At 42.1% G+C, this 20910-nt stretch overlaps 1 protein-coding gene across 1 annotated transcript; it reads left to right on the forward strand.

Annotated features, from left to right (window-relative positions):
- Nucleotides 1-16: 16 nt before the first annotated feature.
- Nucleotides 17-20434, forward strand: FAXC (failed axon connections homolog, metaxin like GST domain containing). Its single transcript, XM_057364105.1, has 5 exons — nucleotides 17-146; nucleotides 5403-5599; nucleotides 12788-13005; nucleotides 18492-18608; nucleotides 19890-20434. Exons 1-5 carry the CDS (start codon nucleotides 108-110, stop codon nucleotides 20171-20173), a joined length of 855 nt encoding a protein of 284 aa, XP_057220088.1. The 5' UTR covers nucleotides 17-107; the 3' UTR covers nucleotides 20174-20434.
- Nucleotides 20435-20910: the final 476 nt, after the last annotated feature.

The raw sequence follows: 20910 nt of genomic DNA on the forward strand, positions 1-20910 counted from the left end.
TTTTTGACAGGAAAGAGGAAGAGCTTGATTCGAAAGATGCTATCATACTGCATCAGTTTTCAAGGCCTAGGAATGGTGTTCCGAGTTTATCCCCGTTCTGTCTGAAAATGGAAACGTACTTGAGGATGGCTGATTTACCCTACCAGGTACATTGTGCAGTTTGCCTGTGCACTGCAGCTCTCTGTAATTGCATGAAATGGCACATAAGCATCCTGCCTCACCTCCCCCCAGTCTGTCTCACCCAGGGAGATGTAAACATACACCTACAACTAGGTGGGTATTGCCAATACTTCTATGGCTCCAGTTAAATTTGGTGTATAACATTTAAAGATATGACTTGAATAAGATTAGTCTGGAACAGCTGTAGATTTAATTGGCAAAGCTAAATAAATGTTAAGAAGTTAATTTGGCTGGAAATGCTGAAATGAGAGAGTACTCTGGAGTTGAAAATAACACCCCAAAATTGAACTGTAACACTATTTGATCTTTGAATTTCGCTGCGCTAAAGGCATCAAGATTAGATAGCTGCAGGTTTTTGTTTTTCTGGAAAGCTTGTCTCTGAAGCTCTCCTGGGAATAAGTGCTTACCTTTTGCTTCACCTCCTGTGGCTGATGCTTCCTCCCCAGTGAAGTGAGACAAGATTGCTTTTAGAGGTCATGAATGCTGCTCTCCTTAAGTGTGGTTGGGTGCAGCCCATGCCATCTTGCTGCAGAGGATGAAGCCTGAGCTACTTCAGTGAATGAAAACTGTGAGAGTGGAAACTTGAATCTGGCGGTCTTGTCCATTAGCATCGGGGTTGAGTTGGGATGCTGCACACCTTGGTGTGGTGGTGGCAGGCTGTACAGCACAGGGGCTCTTTGAGACATGTTTCCTTTTTTGTGTAAAGCACTGAATGYCTTTAAGATGATGAAATAGTGGTGATGTATGTAACTAAGATCTTAGGCAGAAGAAATGTCTGGATTTTTTTTCCTTTTTTCTTCTCCCTTTGTTTTTTCCTAAGTGATGTAAATTTGGCATTTTCCTTTGTCTCAGAGTCTCAGATGTGGATAAGTTCCATGCTCTGCCCCCATGGGTTCAAGTCACTTCTTACTGCTGTGTACCAAGGCGTTAGGAAGAAYGTTTTGTATTTGTCCAGTTTTATACAGATGAAAACCAACCCTATTACAACTTTTTTAAAAACACATTCACATGAATTTAGCTTCATATGTGCTTAAACTCCTTTACATTGGAAGTGAAAGAAAGCCTAATTAGTGCATTTTGCTTAATTCTTTAAAAGTCTGCGTTTAATGTTTTCTTGCGGTTTAGTGGTACTTGAATCACATCCTTGGRAGCACTAAAGAGGAAGACTTTCATCCTGTGGGGTGTGTTTTTCTCATTTAGGTTTACAGAACATGCAAGATTCTGAAGCTTGAATATGTCCTTGGAGCAGGAGGACTTGGTGCACATTGCTTCTCTCAAAATAGTGTGGGTAGAAATTGCATGTTTGAGGGGATGACTCTTTTGGTGAGATCTGTTTTCTTTCTAAYGGCAGCTGATGCAGTTCAAAGGTTTGTGATGGTTGGGTTTGCTCTGGTGGAGAATAGCTAAAGAAAGCTGCATTATAAAGATGGGTTGTGACAGGACGTGGTCACTTCTAGAAGATAACACAGCATTTGTTTAATTCAGGATGGAGTCCTTTAGAGAGCTCATGCTGGTCAGAAGTCAACCAGCTTTTTGGAGAGAGAGTAATTTCCAGAGGATTATCCTCCACTCTTTATTTTCTGTACTGAAGGTCAGCTCTGTTTTTTGGTCTTGGATCTCTCTTTACCTCTACTTGCTAGCTGTGAGCACACTGACTGACAAGACCATCAAAAGCAGCAGTCCTGTCTTAAGCTGCTTCTTGTCCCTTCCTGCACGTTTTTCTGTGGTAGCTCAGGCTGATCAGAGCTGGCCTAGCTAGAGCCATGAAGGTTTAGTTTATTTGGTTTTAATTCAGCTTGGTTCCTCACATGCTCTGTGTGCAATGCTGCAGAAGTAGAAATGGGTCCCACAGAAGCTGGGAATGCCATGTTGCTGCTTTTAGCAGCTGGCTTATGTGGGCTTAAGGTGTTTGTGGGGTTACTGACCCACTGAAGGGTTTTAGAGRTAAGTTTGGTGGAGCTAAGCTTATGAGCTGAAGACACAGCTCTCTTTTCCCGGAAGAAGCAGTTGTTGTGGAAGTCCTTGTGTTAGGAGAATGGTGCTTCATTGGGCTCTGGCAGGTGGAGGGAGGTATGGATGCTGCAGGGGGATTGAGTGGGAGGGGAGCAGAAGGGGGCACTGTTCTTGGATGGAGTTTCTTGTACTCTGCCTGTAGACTTTTTTCTTGTTTCCTCATGACTGATACCTGTAGGATGCTGAAGGTGACAGAGGCAGCCATCTGATGGCAGGCGGCAGGGTGGGTGTTTAGGGGGCTACAGCAGGATCCAGAAGGAAAACACCTTKCTTCCCTGCACGCTGTCAGGGGCCATGATGGAGAAGTGCTGCAGGTGGCAGCTGGTGCTCATCCCAGGAGACCTGCYGTGGTCATCACCTTGCTGGGAAGGGGCTGCTTCAAAGTGAGTGTTAGGAAATCGAGTGAAGAGAAGAYAGTGAGGTGCTCAGACAGCTTTTACACTTTTGATTCCTTGTGTTTATTGTAGTGCATTAGACTGTTGAATATTGTGCTGGGTGTTACACAACCTGCTTTAATGGCATGTGAGGATTGGAGTAGAGTGACATATTCCTACCTTACTCTCACCCAAATTTCTTCCAGCACATGCGCTCGTTTCATGTTTTCTTTTCTTGCGCTCTTTTACATTTTCTGGAAGCTGCCTTTCTGCATGCGAGTTCTCCATAAAAAATGGTTTGGGCAGCCCCACCCTGGTTGTGCTATCGTAATGCCTAGCTGGGTTTTTAAAACATTTGATGCTTTTCTTGRTAAGGCTTGTTTTGAAAGAGCGCCTTCTGTGTGCTTATGGAGATCTTCTGGGTATTCCTTGATTTCCTCAAGAATATGAAGAGCCAAGCCTTTATGTAATGTGATAAATAATTTGCACCACAGAAATGTGCTGTTTTCATGCCAGGTCTGTGGAAATGGTTGCCTGCTTGGGAAAAGACATGAATGAAAATATAATAATAAACAGCAGTAATTGAAAATGTGAAATCTAATTTCTTCTGGATAGTACTATAAAATTACGCCAGAAGTACCTTATGCCTTTTTATAAATTTCTCTATAAATGAGGTTCTGTGGAGCTATTGTTATTGTTGCTTTGCAGGCACTTAATGTCCTGTGAGATATGAGGGCATATTCTGTTGGTTTGGTTTTGGTTTTTAATAATACCATAGCTTTTCCCTGCTTAGCAGCTGGAACAATTTTTAAGTGGAAAATTGATAAATATTTGATAGCAATTAGTATCAAGGATACAAAGGTTTCAAGCCTGAAAATGCCCATTTGAGAACAGTGAATACGAGAGCAGTATAACAGATTTCTCAAGATACTAAGGTTTTCTCAGGTCACTGTAAAATATTTCCTGTTTTGTTTGATAAATCTTATGTAATGAAACATGAAAAATGAAAATCTTTTTAGGCCATGCATTTATGTGTATTAGATATATGTGCTTGAAGAAATGTGCAGCTGAATACTAATAACTTGCTTTTCTCAGGGTTGCAAATGATATGGACTGCAGTAATTGCAAGATGTAATAAACACATCTTCAAGTCCAGGTTCTTCTGCAAAGCATAAGTTTGTGCATGAGAAGAGAAATAATCATASTGAAAGGGCTTAATGAAGATTAAGCCAGCAGTGCTCGTTGTCATCTAGACACAGTGTAACTCCAGGAAATCCTTGTGCTTCTGTAATGAAGTCACAGTGAAAAATTCTGGATATGTATCAGTCAGTCTCAGTGCTGAACGACCATTTTTGCTGAAGGAAAGGTCTTGGAAGCTGGGAAGATAGGGCAGTGCTCTCCTTTCAGTTTCAAACATTCAGCGATTTTCAAGTTTGTGCCATGGATTTGGCCCCCATGTCACCCGCACATGCACGTGGGAGGGATTCGGGCACTTTATTCACCCACTCAGGGGTGTGGTGGATGAGACATGACATAATCCAGTGTCCCTACCATGCTGTTTGCYTGGGCACAAGCCCTGGAGGAGGCTACAGCCAGAAGGTATTGTTTCCCAGAAACGTTGCCCATTTGTTTCCATCGGGAAGGGAATCGTAGTGCATTGCACATCTGCGTTTGGGGTGGCAGCCAGGATGCTGGCGCTCTCAGACTGAGCTGGAGGCGTGTCCTGGTGAGCRCTCCTTGCTSCCAGAGTACCTTAATCCATTTTAARTGGATTCGGGAAGGGTAAATACTTGAGACCCAAACAGATCAATCCAGAACTGCAAACCCTAAACCTACAGCAGTTAGGAGCTAGGTTCTGAAATGCTTGGGGTCACTGCCAGAGACTTGAGTGCAGAGCCTTTGCTGTGAGCCTTTACGATTCAGCCTTCTGAGCTAGGAGTTTCCATTCACTAAATAACAGGATGCAAGGATGGGAATCACAAGAAAGGAAGAAAGTTGTGTCATGTGTCTCTGCCTTCAGTATTAAGAGAATTGAAGACAAATGTCTGATCATGTTTTGGCACTTCCTTCATGCTTGTTACATGAGACGTAAATTCTCYAATCTCTGTGTTTCACCTTCTCCAGTGGAAAAAATACATTGCTGCTTCTGTGTGAGTGCTATGCTGAGCAGGCATATGCAGTATGCAGCAATGCAGTAGTGCTGTACTGTGCAGGGCTCTTGGGAGACTGAGCTGTAACAAATATATGTTCAAATGTCTGAGATTCTGAGTTTTGAAGTTGCAGAAAACAGATTTCCCTTCTGCCCAAGAAGGGAATGATATGCTTTTCATATGTGCCTCTGATTCTTTATGTTTTGTCCTTGGAGGTAATGCAGCCATTTGAGCTGGGTACTGAATTAATTTTTTTAAGRAGTTCTTTTAACATGAAAAATGCAGATGTGTGCAGGAACTGAATTTAGTTGTGAATCCTGTGATTTAAAACTTGTTTCAAATAACAGGCCCAATCTTCTGGGAGAACTGAGCATCCCCACCCTTAAAAACCCAGGTATTTAAATAATACCATATCACATGACATTCAGCATAAAAGCACGTAACATCTTGCAGGGCCTGCAAATAATTTAACTTAATTGTCATGTAGGGTAAAGCTGCTGCTCTGATTGAATAGCCACTATTACTCTGGATTATTAATAAAAAAAAGGTTGTTTGATTTGATCTGTTTCTTTAAAAACGCAGGATATTATTTTAAAAATCATTATTCTCATTGAARCAGAACCTGAAGGGCCTTTTTGTCTGTATGTTTGTTTGTTTACTTGATTTTTTTTTCTTTTTGTCTTAGAACTATTTTGATGGAAAACTTTCCCCTCAAGGGAAGATGCCTTGGATTGAATACAATCACAAGAAAGTATCTGGCACCGAGTTCATTATTGACTTTTTGGAAGAGAAACTTGGAGTGAATTTAAATAAACACCTTGGTCCTCATGAAAGAGCTGTTTCCAGAGCTGTGACCAAAATGGTGGAGGAGCACCTGTACTGGTAAGCTGCATTGCAAAGCTGGCTGTGTTCTTGTGCTGTCAGATGTGCCTCTGAGCTTGGGCCTCAACATGAATGCTTATTTTCTCTTGCAGAAATCTTGGGTACCTAGTTACTAACTTCACACTATCTTCATCCTAGAAAACTGCTGCTTTCTGTGTACAGTGGTATGAGCCAGGGAAAATTCYCTTGAGAAGCTGTTGTGCTGTGTAAACAAGGTGAAGTCAGGCCCTTTGACTGCAGCTTTGTAGAAGGAAGCAGCAGTGGGATGCTTCTCTGTCCTGTTCGATGTGACATCCATGTAGATGCAGCCTTGTTAATAAAGGCTAAAAGATCAAGGTGGCTGAGTACATTTGTGGTTTGGGGGGCATAGAGGAATGAATCCAGTGTTTTTGGTGAATCCAGAATATTGTTTTCTTACTTTTACGGATTTTAATTATGTGTGAGTGATTACAGTACGGATCAGTGCCTTTCCTGTAACACAGGATACTCCTGTTGGTTTATGTTGTTGACAMTACTGCCAACTGGTACTGCACACCATTAGTCACAGTATCCTGAGAAGCTGAAGTGTGTATATGAATGGAAAATAGAAATAGAACCTTTCTGGTACTTTATGCMTTTTACTGACACCTTTGAAGATAGTACCTGTGATTTCCCCCATCCTTAACATTTCAGTTGTTTTTAAGTGCCCTTTCCAGTGTGGGCATAGAAGCGTCAGGTGGACATGCATCTTGGATGCTGCATTTGCTGCCCTAGCAGGCACAAGGCTTTTTCTCAATAGTTTGTTTCCTGGTATGCATTTAAGTCCTTGCTACATTAAGTTTTGCATTTATGTTGCACTTTTTTTCTTCAAACCAATGCATGATTTCAAATTGAATTTTCACAAAGCATTTATCTGCTTTTTCTTTCACCTCATGATTGAAGACTAGCAGTAACATGTACATATAGCTCTTAAGATAATTTTTGGTGTCTCCTGAGAACAATTTTGGCATTCAGTAATTAGGAGATTGAAGTGGTTTTGTTTAGAAAGGAAGTCTCTGCCATCCAAGAATTTGCCTTCACCAGTTATACCCATCTGCAGTGTCACAGCCTCCAGAATCTGATACAAGCAGCCTGTAAATTAACTTTTTTTTGTTTATTTTTCCACCCTCAGTTATTACAGCTGCCAAAGGAAGGATGAAGCCTTTTAGTGCTCTAATGCTTCATCTGCTTGCCTTTGTGTTGGTTGTTTCGTGGTTCATAGATTTAACTGTGTTAAATGTATCATTACTGATGGCAAGCTTATACTGCTGYTGTGTCTCAGTTACAAAGTGCTTTCCTCTGTGAAGCTGTTGTCTGTCCATCCAGGCTCCCTTGGAGCTGACTTGGCACTGCAGGACATAACATATGTGAGTGGAGAGGTCAGATATTGCAAGTTCAGGCACTGGGCTGGAGAGGGGGCATTAAAATGGGTGGACAAAGTTACATCCGGAACAGAGATGTGCATGCCTGGYTGTGTATCCCTGTTGCCTTTCCTGTGTAGTCGCACAGCTGAGTTCCTCCAAGGCATATATTTTTGCTGCAGTGCAGTAAAAAGTCCGACTGTAAGTCTTACTGTATTCTCTGTGTACCAAAGGCTCCCTGTGTTGGTGAGGTTRTACCATGCAGATTCCTTGTAGAAGRAAGAGCCTGATCCATGAGGCATTGCAGTTATACTGCTGTAATTCCTTGAGAACAACTTTGACCATCCTGTAGTTACACCAAAATAAAATCAGGCTTTCTCCATGTGGGACCATGTTTGTCCTTGACAGCATTGCACCTGTGGTTGTGGGATCCCTTTACATCCGTCCCTGAACCTTCCCACTTCCCGCCAGAAGCTTAGGGGGTTTGCTCATGGTGTCCTTGTCCCATGGTGAGGAATTTGGAACAATGATTGCCTTTCTGCAGAATAAGGTATATAAAACCAAGCCTCCAGAGCAGTGATACATGTAGTGATTCCTACTGTTTCCTTGCCAGTAGCGTGCAAAGTACCTTCATCATAAGTAAGTGATACAATAGTACATTTATTGGACAAAGAAGAAAAGTACATGTTGTGGTGTGCTGTCTCTCAGTGTGGAGCTGATCCTGATGGCTGCTCTGCGTTTCCTCCAGAAATGTTTAGGTTTGCCAAGGCAGTTGCTATCCTCACCTTTAGATGATAGTTAGTGCCTCTTCCAGGTGGAAGTTTGGCTGTTCTGGCTGGAGCTGACAGCAGTGCAGGGCTGTTGAGAATCTCGGCCTCTGGACACCCTCTCTCTGCCCTGGGCTGCAGCACCCGGCAGGGCTCAGGCAGAAAGACATCAAGCCAGTGTATCTATTTCTGTGCTGGGACTAGACCATATCTCTGAGAAGGACAAGACTGATTTGGAGCTGGTGCTGGAGCTCCAGTCCCAGGAGAGTGCAGTAAACCATTAGGCTTTTGCTATGTTAAATTGACAAAAGGAAAAAAGTCTTCTAAAGCTGAATGGGTGATGGGGTGAGCCAGCAGTGAAGAGATAAATATGGAACAGTTTTGTGGATCTCACCCCAGTTTTCCTGGACCTGTGCAGTCCTCTGTCATCTGCTCTAGGCTTTCTCTGGGTCARCGCCACTGCCTGCAGTGACATGTGGGCTGTTCGAAGCCAGTGGGGCACCCCCAGCCACCTTCAGAGAATGCATTGAGTTTTGGTGTAACTGCAGCGTGTTTGTGGGATTGGACTGCTGGTTATAAGAGGTCTGATTGTCACTTCCTTCTGGAGCTGGCATGCTGGGCTCAACAACACTCCTGGGATTGAGGCCAGGCAGCTCCTGGTGCCTGGAGGGCAGCACTCGCTGCGAGATGTTTTCTGTCACTTCGATCTTGGGAGAGGGATCTTAGGTCAGTGACACTAATGTGCTTAGTGAGAACATAAAACCTTGAGTATTCAGCTTAAGCAGACTAACCCATTAGAATGGTTGAGCTGTGTTATCAAACACAACGGTAGTGATTTACAAATGTGTGTGTATGTATGTATATATATCTTTATGTATACACGCTTGCAAATATATTTGACTTGTTTCTTGCTTTGTCTTTCRAGAAGCAAACCTCATATGTGATGAATGCTTGAAGTATAGGAAGAACATGGTATGAGAACACAGATGAATCTGACTTTAGTCAGTATTCATATTTGCCATGTATTAAACATAAAATATTTATAATGTAAATATGTTTAAATCCATCAAGTCAATTTTAAGAGCAGTGTCTTTCCTACTGCTAACAATGATGAAGTTTGAATGCCACTGATGGCTTAAAAGCCAGTAGTTCTGAGTAGTCACACAGCAGGTGGGGTTTCTACTGMTTGTGGAAAGAATTTGTTAGAATCATTTTGTATATCAAGAAGTTCTAGTCAGCACAGGTTCAGATAGGAAAAATAACCCCCGGTTCACATTCTTGTGAATGTCTCCCCCTTGCCTTGAAGTTCAGACAGTTTTGGRATAATCAGGCAAGCTGCTGTTGATGAGTCACTTTCTTCATTTCCTYGCCTGATTTATGTATTGAGGCCAAAGCCTCTGTTACATTTAAGACTTCRGATTTACTTCACTCCCTCAGCATTGCTCTTTAATGTGTTATTGTTTTATTTATACTCTTAAATTTGTACAGATGTGCTGGCACAAATGCGAATGTTSATGTTTTCCAAAATGCGAATGTTCAGGCCAATATTTTAAATAATTGTGTCATCCCGTAAATACTCTAAAATGTACAGTTATGCTGTACTGAAGTAGATTATATAGACTACCCAATTTGTGGCATTTCCTAACCTTTTGTAATATTGATAATACTCCACTAATATATATTACATATATATGTAATATTGATAATACTCTACTAATAGTAGTCTGAGCAGAGGAGTGATGGGTGGAATAAACGCTGAGAAGCATGTTTTGGTAGAAAACACAAATTATTGAACCTTTGAATAGAATTCTTTTAATGAAGTGCTTGTAAAGCTAGTTTTAAAAGTGTTTTTAAACTCTCCCTGCATTGGAGCCTACTTTTTTTCTTCTTTTGTATACTCAGAACTTAAAATTTTGGAAGCAAACTCTGTGATTGTCTATTTAACTGCCTTCATTGCCCATGTAAATTTGAGATTTGGGACATGTAACAGTTCTGCTCATTCAAAGTGACAAGCAGATGTCTTAAGATTTGCGCTTGATAGTTTAGCCTGAGCAGGATTACCTAAATCCTGTGCAGTTCTCTGTTGCTATCCTGATCATTAAACACCTGATCTGATTTCTGCCTCTTCCAGACCCAAACACCTTCTCTCCCAGGGCAAGTAAGTGAGCTCTAGGGAAATGCATTTTTGCTTTAAAGTATYGGTCAATTAGCTTTGTGGGAAACCTTGTTCATTCTGTTTTATGAAATTAAAACCATTTTGGACATGGTTGATCACTCTTGGTGCCKTGCCAGCTCGCTGGTGTGGTTGGAGTGAGCAATAATGATGGCAAGCCTGTAGGCCAGGTTTAGTCTTGTGGAACTGGGGTGACTTAAAAAATGCTGCAGTGAAGCATCCTGTRKTTTTTTTTYYCCATTTTTAGCTTCTTTTTCTTGTYKTCCTTYTCCAGGCAAGGCCTGTTGTCCTAAAGCGACTAAACTGTATTGCAGAGTTGGCAGATGAAGCAGGTCCATCCTGGGGAAGGAGGGTCTTGGCAATAAGACGGAGCAGTGCTTTCAGAGAGCAAGATTTTCTTAGCTTATTCAAATAATATCTTACGGACTGGGAGAAGAACTCATTGAGAGCAGCCCTATGGACAAGGACTTGGGGGCTCTGGTGSATGAAAAAACTGGACATGAGCCAGCAGTGTAAGACAGCATCCTGGGCTGCACCGAGAGAGGTCAAGGGAGGTGATTCTCCCCTTCTACTCTGTGGTTGTGAGACCCCACTTGTTTCCAGCTCTGGGGTCCCCAGCATGAGAAAGATCTGGACCTGTTAGAGCAGGTCCAGAARAGGCCACAAAGATGATCAGAGGACTGGAGCACCTCTCCTRTGAAGACAGGCTGAGAGASCTGRGGTTGYTCACCATTAAGAACAGAAGRCTCCMGGGAGACCTTRTTGTGGCCTTCCAGTACTTAAACAGGGCTTGTAAAAAAGAGGGAGGGTAGATAGTGATAGGACAAGGGAGAASAGTTTTACACTGAAACAGMAGAGATTTAATTTAGATKTTAGGAAGAAGTTCTTTACTTGAAGGGTGGTGAGGCAYRGGTTGCYYAGAAAARTTGTGGATGCCCTATCCCTGGAAGTGCYCAAGGCCRGGATGGATAGGAYCCTGAGCAACCTRATTTAGTGGGTAATACCCCTGCCYATGGAGTGGGCATCCCTGCAGTGGACATSTAGTTGGAAGTAGATGATTTTYAAGGTCMTTTCCAAYCCAAGTCATARTATAGTMATTATCTCCTAATTTTCRCATYGAGAGTTCTTCCTATTCAGAGCTGTACCTGCTGAAGGGACCTTGTCCTTTGCCAGGTCTGTGAAACGTGACTACTGTGGTGTTCTGCGTTGTAGAGTTCCCTTATGCTTTCAGCCCAGCCTGCTTTCCATCTGTCTTAAATCCTGTTTTACCTCTGTTCCTGCATCTTCCAGGCAAAGTCAATGCTCTAGGCTCTTCACTGCTGTGCTTGTTGGCTTCTCATTCCTCCTGTATTGCTGGTGCCTYTGCTAAATCTGGCTCTGACTCAAACTTTGCATTGCTGAAACCTGCTCAATGACTTAAGTTCGTCCATCAGGTTTGATAAACTAGGATTGTGCAGAACACCCCATTTGAAAAGTGATACTGAAGCATGTGAAGCGTCAGCAGGATGCTTTTGTTATAATTTACAGTGCAAGAGGTAGTGGAGAAACCTGTTGAGGGTAAGAGCCATTGGTAGCAGAGCAGGGGCTTTTTTATTCTTCTTACCTGTTAATACATTTGCAGCAAAACCTGTTCACACCTCCTTGTTACTGACTTCAGTGAAACCAGATAGAGCAGAAAGCATTGAACTGCAACGGACAATGCGAATTTGCTAAAATGTACATCATGAAAAGAAGCCACAGGACTTTTCCAGGAGATAGGTTTTTTTTTTTCTTTCCTTTCTTGAATTAGGTGAAACATATCAGCACTAAGGAAATTGTATGGAGCTGGAAATATGTACAGTGATAAAGTCATATTTCAAATTAAAACAATGAAGCCTTGGAATGGCTTGGAATGGAATATGTGTGTCAATTCCCAGTATTTCTGAGACCCTGCAGGCTTCATATGTTTATCTTGTCTACTTTGAGATGTCTAGCCTTTTTTCCAACATCGCTTGAACTTGGTGACAAAAATTATACATRTGGTCTTTCTGGTTTATTTGTAATTTCTGAAGATGCTGGATATTAAAAAAAACTTAGTGTTGCTTTTTTTCACAAGTTTCTGGAGTTGCAACAGCAGCAAATCAAGTTATGTTTGACCATAGTATTAGTAAGGAACAAAAACTCAAAAATGTAAGCTGGTGAGACAAACTTTTTTGAAAAGACTTAAAAAAAAAAAAGTATTGTTTGCCTTTCAGTAAAGTATGGAAGGGAACAAGTCCTTTGGAAATGTCTGTCTCATAAAATCAGCATTTTGAAGAGAGGAAACGCTACAGGAGTAAACCAATCCAATAACCACTRCCTTTTAATTTTTAAATTTAATTTTTWAAAGATGGTGTTATTCTGAGTTTTCGAGGAGAAGAGAGATATGAAAAATTACTGCTTCAGTATAWATGTTACTGCTTGCCTAAGTGTCAGCAGTATAGAAAGGAGAAAGGTTGGTGGGAAAGACTGATTTCTTTGGGGGCTGTTTTGCTATTATTTTGCTCAGGTCTGTGCAGTGAGCCATCTTTAGCTAATAAATCTGTTTGGCACTGCATTTGGTCACACGAGTTTAGCAGAATTCTGCAGCTTTACTTTACTTTTCAGCATGAATCTTGTTTTCTCCTGAAACAAATAATAATTTAATGAGAGAAAAAGCACTGGGCAGTCTGCCTAAGTACTGCAGAGTGAGTTTGCTCTGCTGGCACTCTTGAGTTGCCTCAGGGTCTGCTGTTTATGGAAGCTACGTCTCCATCAGGGCAGTGAGTGYTCACCTGCCTGACCCCTTCACAGTGTGGTGTTGGGCTCTTTGGGAATTACACTGTTGTAACTTGTTTCTGCATCCTTCTAGGACTTTAGCTTACTGCCAGTGGGTGGAAAATCTTCATGAGACGCAAAAGATGGTTTCGCTTTTTGGCCCCTTCAGYGACTTGCTGAAGTGGATCTTCTGCCATCTGACCAAAGGAATYGTGAAGCGGGAAATGTACGGCCATGGCATCGGGCGCTTTTCGGAGGAGGAGATGTACACACTGATGGAGAAGGACATGCGGACTCTGGCAGGCCTCCTGGGTAAGGTACAGCGAGTTGTGGGGCTCTGTTCACAGGCMCTCTCTCCACAGGGTGGAATTGACCTCCAGTGCTTCCTGACAGCTTGATCACACACAAATAATCTCATTTTAGCAGACGTTAGAGGCTGTTATTCAGTGCCTTCCTTGCTCTGTTTCTTTTCCCATGTTTGCTGCCAAATTGTGTGTCTAGAGGCATAAGAGRCTTCCTTCTCTGAGCATTGAGTTATGTCTGTGTAGAGGAGCAAAATGTGGCCTGCAGTTTTGGAAGAGCATTTAGCAATATGAAATTAGGAAAATGTAGTGTTTAGTTGTGTAAATGAARCCTTTTATTTATACCTTTTTTTGGGGAGGGGTGGGGTGCGTGTCTAATTCTTTATTTCCTGGCTGTATTTCCTTTCCTGTTTTTTTATTTGTGGCTGTTTGACTGTTATGAGACTGCCATTTGAAAATCCTTTGCAGATACTATTTTGATGAGCTGAACTTTGTTTTATTTGGTTTGTGTCAACAGCTTTATTCAAARCTCCTAATAGGAGATAGCTCTGTGTTGCCAAAATAGGTGGGTTTAAGCTTCTTGGTTATCTTGGGTGGATCCCATAGAGTTATTCTTAAGGTTGAYTTCACTTAGCTAAAATTACATGAACCTCATTTCTGTTGTGTGGCTCAGGCTGAAATCTTTGCTGGAGCTCTTTTGCWCTGTGCTTCTTGCCTTCTCGTCCACTGAGAGCTGAGCATATTGTGTATCTGTGTAAAACTTGTGTTTTGAGGAATTGGTGTGGGGCAGAGTGTCACTTCTCTTTAGCTTGTATCTCCCAGAGAGATGGTACCTGCGTGGTTGCTTTGTTCCCTGTGCTTTAAAGAGGTGGCTGAGTGGAGGACAGAAGGATTCCTCCCTAACCTGTGCTCCGGAGGGAGGACACATTGCACATGCTCTAAAGAGACAAGTGTGGAGTGGATGAGGGGAGCAAGCTGGGGAGAGCCCAGCAGAAGGCAGGAGCTGAGTGCTTGCTGGAAAAGGCAAGGAAAAACATACTTCTGGATTTCCAAACTGTTCTGGAAAGGAAGGTGTTTGCAGTGGACCTAGATGGGGCGATGTAGAGATTTCTGCTACTTTGTTTTCTGAAACAAACCTGCCAAGTTGCTGGATTGAGAGCAAGATGGAAAAAAAGACGTGGTGCATGGACACAGTGGGCAAGGGGGAGATTTGTTGACTGCTTCTCTTTTGACAGTGCTTTCTCATGCTGCATTTTGTTTGTTAACAGAAACAATTACCTATTTTAGTGCCTTTTCAGAGACAATCTGTTGTTTGGAGCTTAAGASAACCCTTTTCTTTTAGAGGGAGGAAGGGAGGGAGCAATTCATTATAGAAGAGGAGGTTTGGTCATACCTGCTGCAGAACTGTGGCCAGCTCAAGGTACTCTCCTCTGTGGAACTACTGATGCTGTAGTTTTGAGATTGGCACTGTGTGGCTCCATGCTTATCACCAGGAGGAGTGGATTTGGGACAGGAGCTGGAGCAAATTCAGTCTGTGACTCARTAGGTCAGCAAAGCCCCGTAGTTCTAGTTAGGCAACTCTGTCAGACTGAAAGGAGTGGCAGTGGGTATGTCTGTGCCAAGAGCAGRCAGAACCTTTGAGAGAAAACTAAAATTTGTGCCTGAGTACCATAAAAGTCTCTTGATTTGCCTATTTCTCTGGAGTCTATACTGATAGTCAGATTTGTAAGATTTCAGGTTTAAAGGATCATCTAGACAGATCTCTGTGAATCAGACTGCTTGGTTGCTGTCTTGAGGCCTGTGCCTTTTTGCTGGCTTGGGGRTGGCTTTCTAAAAGCCATCCAGTTGTAATTATGAGATTTCAGCAGGTGGAGGTGCCACCACTTTCATTAGTTGTTACTGGCACGTGTTAGTCACTATCTAAATCTGTTCAAAATTGGGCTTGTTTCAAATGAGAGTTTGTCCATTTCCAGCCTTTAGGCAGATGCTCTTCCTAGTTCTTCCTCCCTTCCTTGGGTGTTCTTCCTCCCTTCCTGGATGGCTTGGGTAATTTCCCTGTGAAGCTAAATGCTATAGTCTGTCTGGCTTTTGCAGAAAATGCACTGGAAATCTTCAAGCACTTCTTCACTATATCTAATTTTTTAATTGTATTATACATGTTTTACCAGCAATTTTTCTTCTTAATTCCAGAAGTGCCTGTGTATTCAAAAAGCCTTGATGGGCATTGGTTGTATTCCTCTTATTTTATTATATTATCAGCTGAATTTGGTACATTTTCTTCATCTTCCCCTCTGAAATGGATGTCAGATTAGTCAGTGTGTGGTTATGTGAATCATTATATTTTCCCTTTTGATTATTGGTGAGTTTGTCTGCTTTTCTGTAATTGCCTTGATTTTCATTAACAGTAGGCTCATGTTTTCTCCAGCCATCTGTTTATAGTTGGGTCTAGTAACTGTGGCCTCCAGGTAGTATCCTGGAATGGGGACAGGAGGTGGGATGAAGACTTCCAGCCTGAMTAGAGGCTCTCCTGTTTCAAAGAGGGAAGGAGAAGGCAGTGAGTCAGCTTATTGCTTGCACAATCTTTTTGAGATTCCCCTCCATATATATGTACCCAAGTGTTTTCCCAGAAGAGGAAACAGTTGGGATTTTGSCTGTTATTTTAAGAGCTTAAAAATTATGCCTATGGTGCAGAATAGCTGCACATACCAAACTGTAGTTGTCTGCCATCAGGCATATTGGATTAATGCTCCCCTTTTTTAACAGGGACCATTCACAGGGGAACAAGAATAACTTTAAATCCTGAGAGCTGCTTCCAGAGAATGCTAACTTTGCAGCTGCCAGTTCTTATGACATTCATTTTAATGCTCCCAATCACATCTTCGGTRCCTTTTTTATTTTTCCTTTGTTTTTATTTCTGGGAATTTTTTATCTCACTTATACCCATTTCCCTGATAGACTACGCCGGATCTCTTATAAACATAGAAATTGGATCTAATCCCATTGTGATGGAGCAGTCTGTCCCATTGGTATAATCTTTCTCTCTGTCCYGCAGTCTTTAAACCACAAATGTAATTTCCTTGTATTGTAGCAGTTTCCTGCTGCCTGGTAATAGTGTAAGAAAGTGTGGGRAATGAGCATATGAATTAGCAATATATAAAAATACACATTTTGGTAATTGTTTAGAAGAGACAAGTGAGYGAGCATACATCTGTTGGTGCCCTCTCAGCTGTCTGCCTCTCAAGCTTTTTTGGCAGATGGGGATTTTGAGCAATGAGTTGCTGAAGTTGATTTTGAAAAGCATTTGGTGCTTTGTGGAAGGTAGGGGTGCTCAGAACTGAAAACACAGAGGTTTTACTAACCTGAATGTGAGCCTCTAAAATTATTTAAGTGYCCTGTAGCAGCCTGCAAGTGCTGTAGATGCCACTGTGGAAGGGTGCAGGTCTTCTGCCTGTGCCTACAGTTTCTTGATGGGGTTTCTCAACCCAGTGCTGAAGTAGTTGCTTTTGAATCCTCCAGTGCATGCATTTGTAAATAGGGGAGCTGAGTACTCTCAAATTCCTGCGCAGTACGAAGTTGATCCAAGTGTGACCASGTGATTTCATTGCTGTCGGATTAGCCAGGGGATGCAGAGAGGTGTTTGAGATGACCAGCTCTATGGAAACCTTGATGTGACAGACACTGTGYAATCTTGCCTAAAAATTGACACAGAGATATCTGGTCTATCAGAAAGTCTTCTGGACTAAAGTTCAACTGCAATTTTTGAGAACAGATTGGAGAAAATGGGTGCAGATGCTATATTTTGTGGTGCAGCATGACTTAAAATCAGATTTAGAGTTTTATGATCCCCCAGTTTCATTTTCTCCTCTTCTATTTGTTTCTGAAGTTATGGGGTGTTGTGCCTGGGGAGCTAGAGGGTGGGATGGTTTAGCCCWTATTCACTGCCTGCTTTAGTTGTAGCAAGATGGAAATTACAGTATTCCTTCCCAGCACAATATCACTATGGATTGAATCTCAAGACCCAGTTGTATGGTGCTAAATTCCTGGTGCTGGCATGTAACTGTGGTTTAGGGACCAATTTTTGAGCTGTATTTGAGATTGATGAGTGCTTAGGTGTCAGATAAGTACAGAAAAGATACAACATTTACCCAGTTTTCAGACAATACAGTGATGCAACTGTGAAAGAGCTGGGGAGAGTTAACTCCAAGTTCAAATGACATCTGACAGGCCAGAGGTTATTGTCACTGGCTATTCCTGAGCACTGCTTTGCTACGTTCTTGTGCAGGKGATTGGCAGCATTCCTTCTACTGTACACTGGAATTTGATGCATTTTMCTCTGGACAGTTCCTCTAGACTTGCTCAGTAAACCTAACATTGAACAACCTGCTGAATTACAGGCATCTTGGAAGAATGTCCTGGGGAGATGGGATAACTGGATTTTGAGAATTCAATTAGGTACCACATTTCCCAGAGTTTATAGCACTTCAGGTTGAGGCAGGAACAGTACAACAACCTAACCTGACCTCTGCAATACTGCATGTTTCATTGTGTGCTCCAGGTCTCCTGCCTGTGATGGGAAAACAAGTTTATAGTGGATGTTTTGTTGCAAACAGTGGCTTTGAAACACTTATTTTCTTCCCTGTCTTAGTTACCCATCTGTTTGTGCTGTGGTGGCTGTTTAGAGTCATTGGGGTGCCCAGACCCAGATAAGCAAGCCGAATAGCTGTATGGAGCAGACATGTYCCACCTCTCCACCAGGCCAGTCCCAAAGGGCTGCTGTTTCACTTCTTGCCTGCGTGCCTGACACGCCTCTATTTGATTTCTACCTGTCAGGGATCAGTGGGGGTGAGGGCACTGCAGTGGTGGTATGTGACAGGAACCTGTTCATTCCTGCCTATGGCTYTGTCCTCTTCCTGGAGATTCAGGTCATCTCACTGGTGCATTTGTTTCATCCTGAACAAATAGGGAGAGAGGAAAACTTTGGGTTTGATTTTTCTTTTTCCAGCTGATTGGATGAGTAAATTGAACCAGAATCTGCATGGATGAGAGGTAATTGGTGAGCTTCATTCAGCAAGTTCATGATTTTGAGTTGTGGTTGAGCGGTTTTGGATTTGCACCAAGGTGAAAGTGGTGCTGTCAGGCATCTTGTAGCTGCAGAGCAGWTTTTAAATGCAGCAGAACTAGTACAGTGTGTGAATGCTGCCAGCTGTGAGGAGCGGAGGAGGTTCCTTGGCCACTGGTGGCTCTGTAATTGGTCTGGTTATGGAAGTGATGAGCACAGGGGAATGTAATGGATTTCACCCGCTGATTCTAGAAACTGCTTTGGAACCACAGTCAGTCTTGAATCGCTGTCTTTGAACAAGTGAACCTTTTCATTGAAATGATTTCAGTAAAATAAATATGCTAAAGTTAAAACGGTGATTTTTTTTTTTTTTTTGGAGGGGGGTGGGGTGAGAAGTGACATCCAGTCAAGAAATATATTTGCTATTGTATTTACAGGTGACAAGAAGTACATTATGGGATCAACTGTTTCCACTGTTGATGCCACTGTCTTTGGCCATCTGGCACAGGCAATGTGGACATTACCAGGGACTCGACCAGAGAGACTAATCAAAGGTAAGCAAGCTTAAGTGATCTCTGATTAAAAGCTCTTGGTGGCATTTTCCATGTTTAAACTTGGAGTACCTTGGAATGACATTTTGAAGACTGCAGTACTTCAGCAGACTGTTCTTGCCTTTGATGTAGCATTTGTATCCTGTAATGTTTTCTCTTAAAATTCATAGTTTTCTCTTTAATGTYCTACACAGTAATTGTTTTTATTTCTGTACTTGATCTTTTGCCTGTTTAATGTGGCAAAGCCTTAAAGCATCTAAGGAGCGGATGCTGGGTAAAGTATGAGAAGACAGAAGGACAGCCATTAGCTAAATTTTACTGAGTACTTTCCTTGACAGTAGAACTTCAAGTGCTGTTGTCTCCCTGAAATGATAGCCTTTGCTGTCCTTGAAGATGGTGGGCAAGGAAGAAATCCAGCCTGACTCTTTTCCTCAAATAATGAGCACTTGAGATGAGGACATAAATATTGGCTATGTAGTTCTTCCCCTTGATGTCTGGGACATCACGGATAAAATTCTGAATGRCTCATGGCTATTTAGAAGGATTACTATGCTTGTTGAATTAGTTTGTCCCTGATGAAAACAAACAGAAGATAATAGATTGAAATACCCAAGCAGTGTGGTTGGTTCTCTGTACCCCTCCACCTACGCATGCTGTTATAAGTACAGGTTTTACATGCACCTCCCCTTTAATACGCTGTTATTTATTTATTTGTTGAGTTTTTAAAATTATTTATTCTGTAGGCATACGTGTTTATAAAGATAAGGCATAAGATACTGAAACTGGGARCAGCAGGAGCCAGTGGCCATATTAATTGTGAATTTATGTTGCAGGCAACGCTGCCATCTGGTGGTAGAAACCCCAAATTCACTGTGTTTAATAAGTTTATTGTGCTATTTGTAAGGTCAAATTCTGTCTTTAGGAGCCAAGTGTCTGTAATTAAGCAAAAGGTTATACTATGAAAACGTTACAGTATTAGTGTCTCGTCTCGATTTCTATTTGTAAAGGTTGAATTTGGCATACTTACTTTGCTATTTGTGTGAACATGTTTATTCCTGTGTAACCCTTCTTGTTGCATGTGGATTAATAATACATGTCTTAAGTTGCATTAAAGTTAAAAACACAGTTGCTAAGAGGATTGATGGCATCTTGAAATTTTGAAACCTTTGGAAAGACCCTRAACAGTTTGTTTTCARACACAGSTAATGTGTTTTTGCAYCATCAGGTGAGTTAGRGTATTATTGGYTGGATATATTTACTGAAGTCTGTTRTGTTGTGTTGCAGGTGAACTGATTAACCTTGCTATGTATTGTGAAAGAATAAGGAGGAAATTTTGGCCAGAATGGCACCATGATGATGACAACACTCTGTACGAATCTGAGGAAAGCAGCGAAGCAAGCAAGACTTACTCCCCTTTGCGGGACTTCAGTTTTTATTCAAGGACAGAAACATTTGATGAGGAAGGGAACAGTATTTCCCAGACCCCTGACACAGATTACACTGGACACTCCCTCTTTGATTCGGATGTGGACATGGATGAGTACAGAGATCATGAACAATGCAAGTGATATGTACAAGTGTCTCCCATTGTTCAGATAAGCTRTTTCTTGGGATCAGTCTGATTTGTTTTCTCCTTCAGGTCAGGAAGAGGTTTATACCACTTTGGAAGAGACCATTGTGTTTGACTCAGATGTCACATACTGCTTGGACTATTTCAGCTGTATTTCATTTTGTGTAACTGTTCAGGTGGACCAAGGTAAACACATTTAAAACACACATGGGCAAACTGGAGGTCTAGAGAGCAGCAGGACCTTTCAATCTATTTTTGTTCATGTTCAAAACCAGATCCCACATCCAAGTGGGATGGACTTCTGGGAAGTGGAGTATTTGTCACAACTGGTTTGTGTTGATATCTTATCTTTACAGCAGTGGGTTGAGGACAAAAATGGAASAGGTATGACCGGCACAGCTTTGTTCCATGGAAGACAGTGATTGATGCTGAAATGAAAAGCCTGGCGTTGGTTGACTGCCATCTCAGTGTAAGCCAGTGGTGTGCTGAGGTGCATCAGATTCATGCARCACCCTYGCCTGMATCAGCAACAGTGTGGCCAGCAGYRCCAGGGCAGTGATTGTCCCCCTGTCTCAGCACTGGTGAGACTACTGCACCCCAAATCCAGTGTTCTGTTTTGGGCCCTTCACTACAAGAAAGTCATGGAGGTGCTGGAGTGTGTCCTGAGAAGGACAATGAAGCTGGTGAAAGGAGCTGGAACACAAGTCTTGTGAGGAACAGCTGAGGAAGCTGGGG

Source organism: Malurus melanocephalus, unplaced genomic scaffold, assembly GCF_030028575.1.
Source record: "Malurus melanocephalus ecotype Western Australia unplaced genomic scaffold, MMel_1.1 scaffold_35, whole genome shotgun sequence".
Lineage (NCBI taxonomy): Eukaryota > Metazoa > Chordata > Aves > Passeriformes > Maluridae > Malurus > Malurus melanocephalus.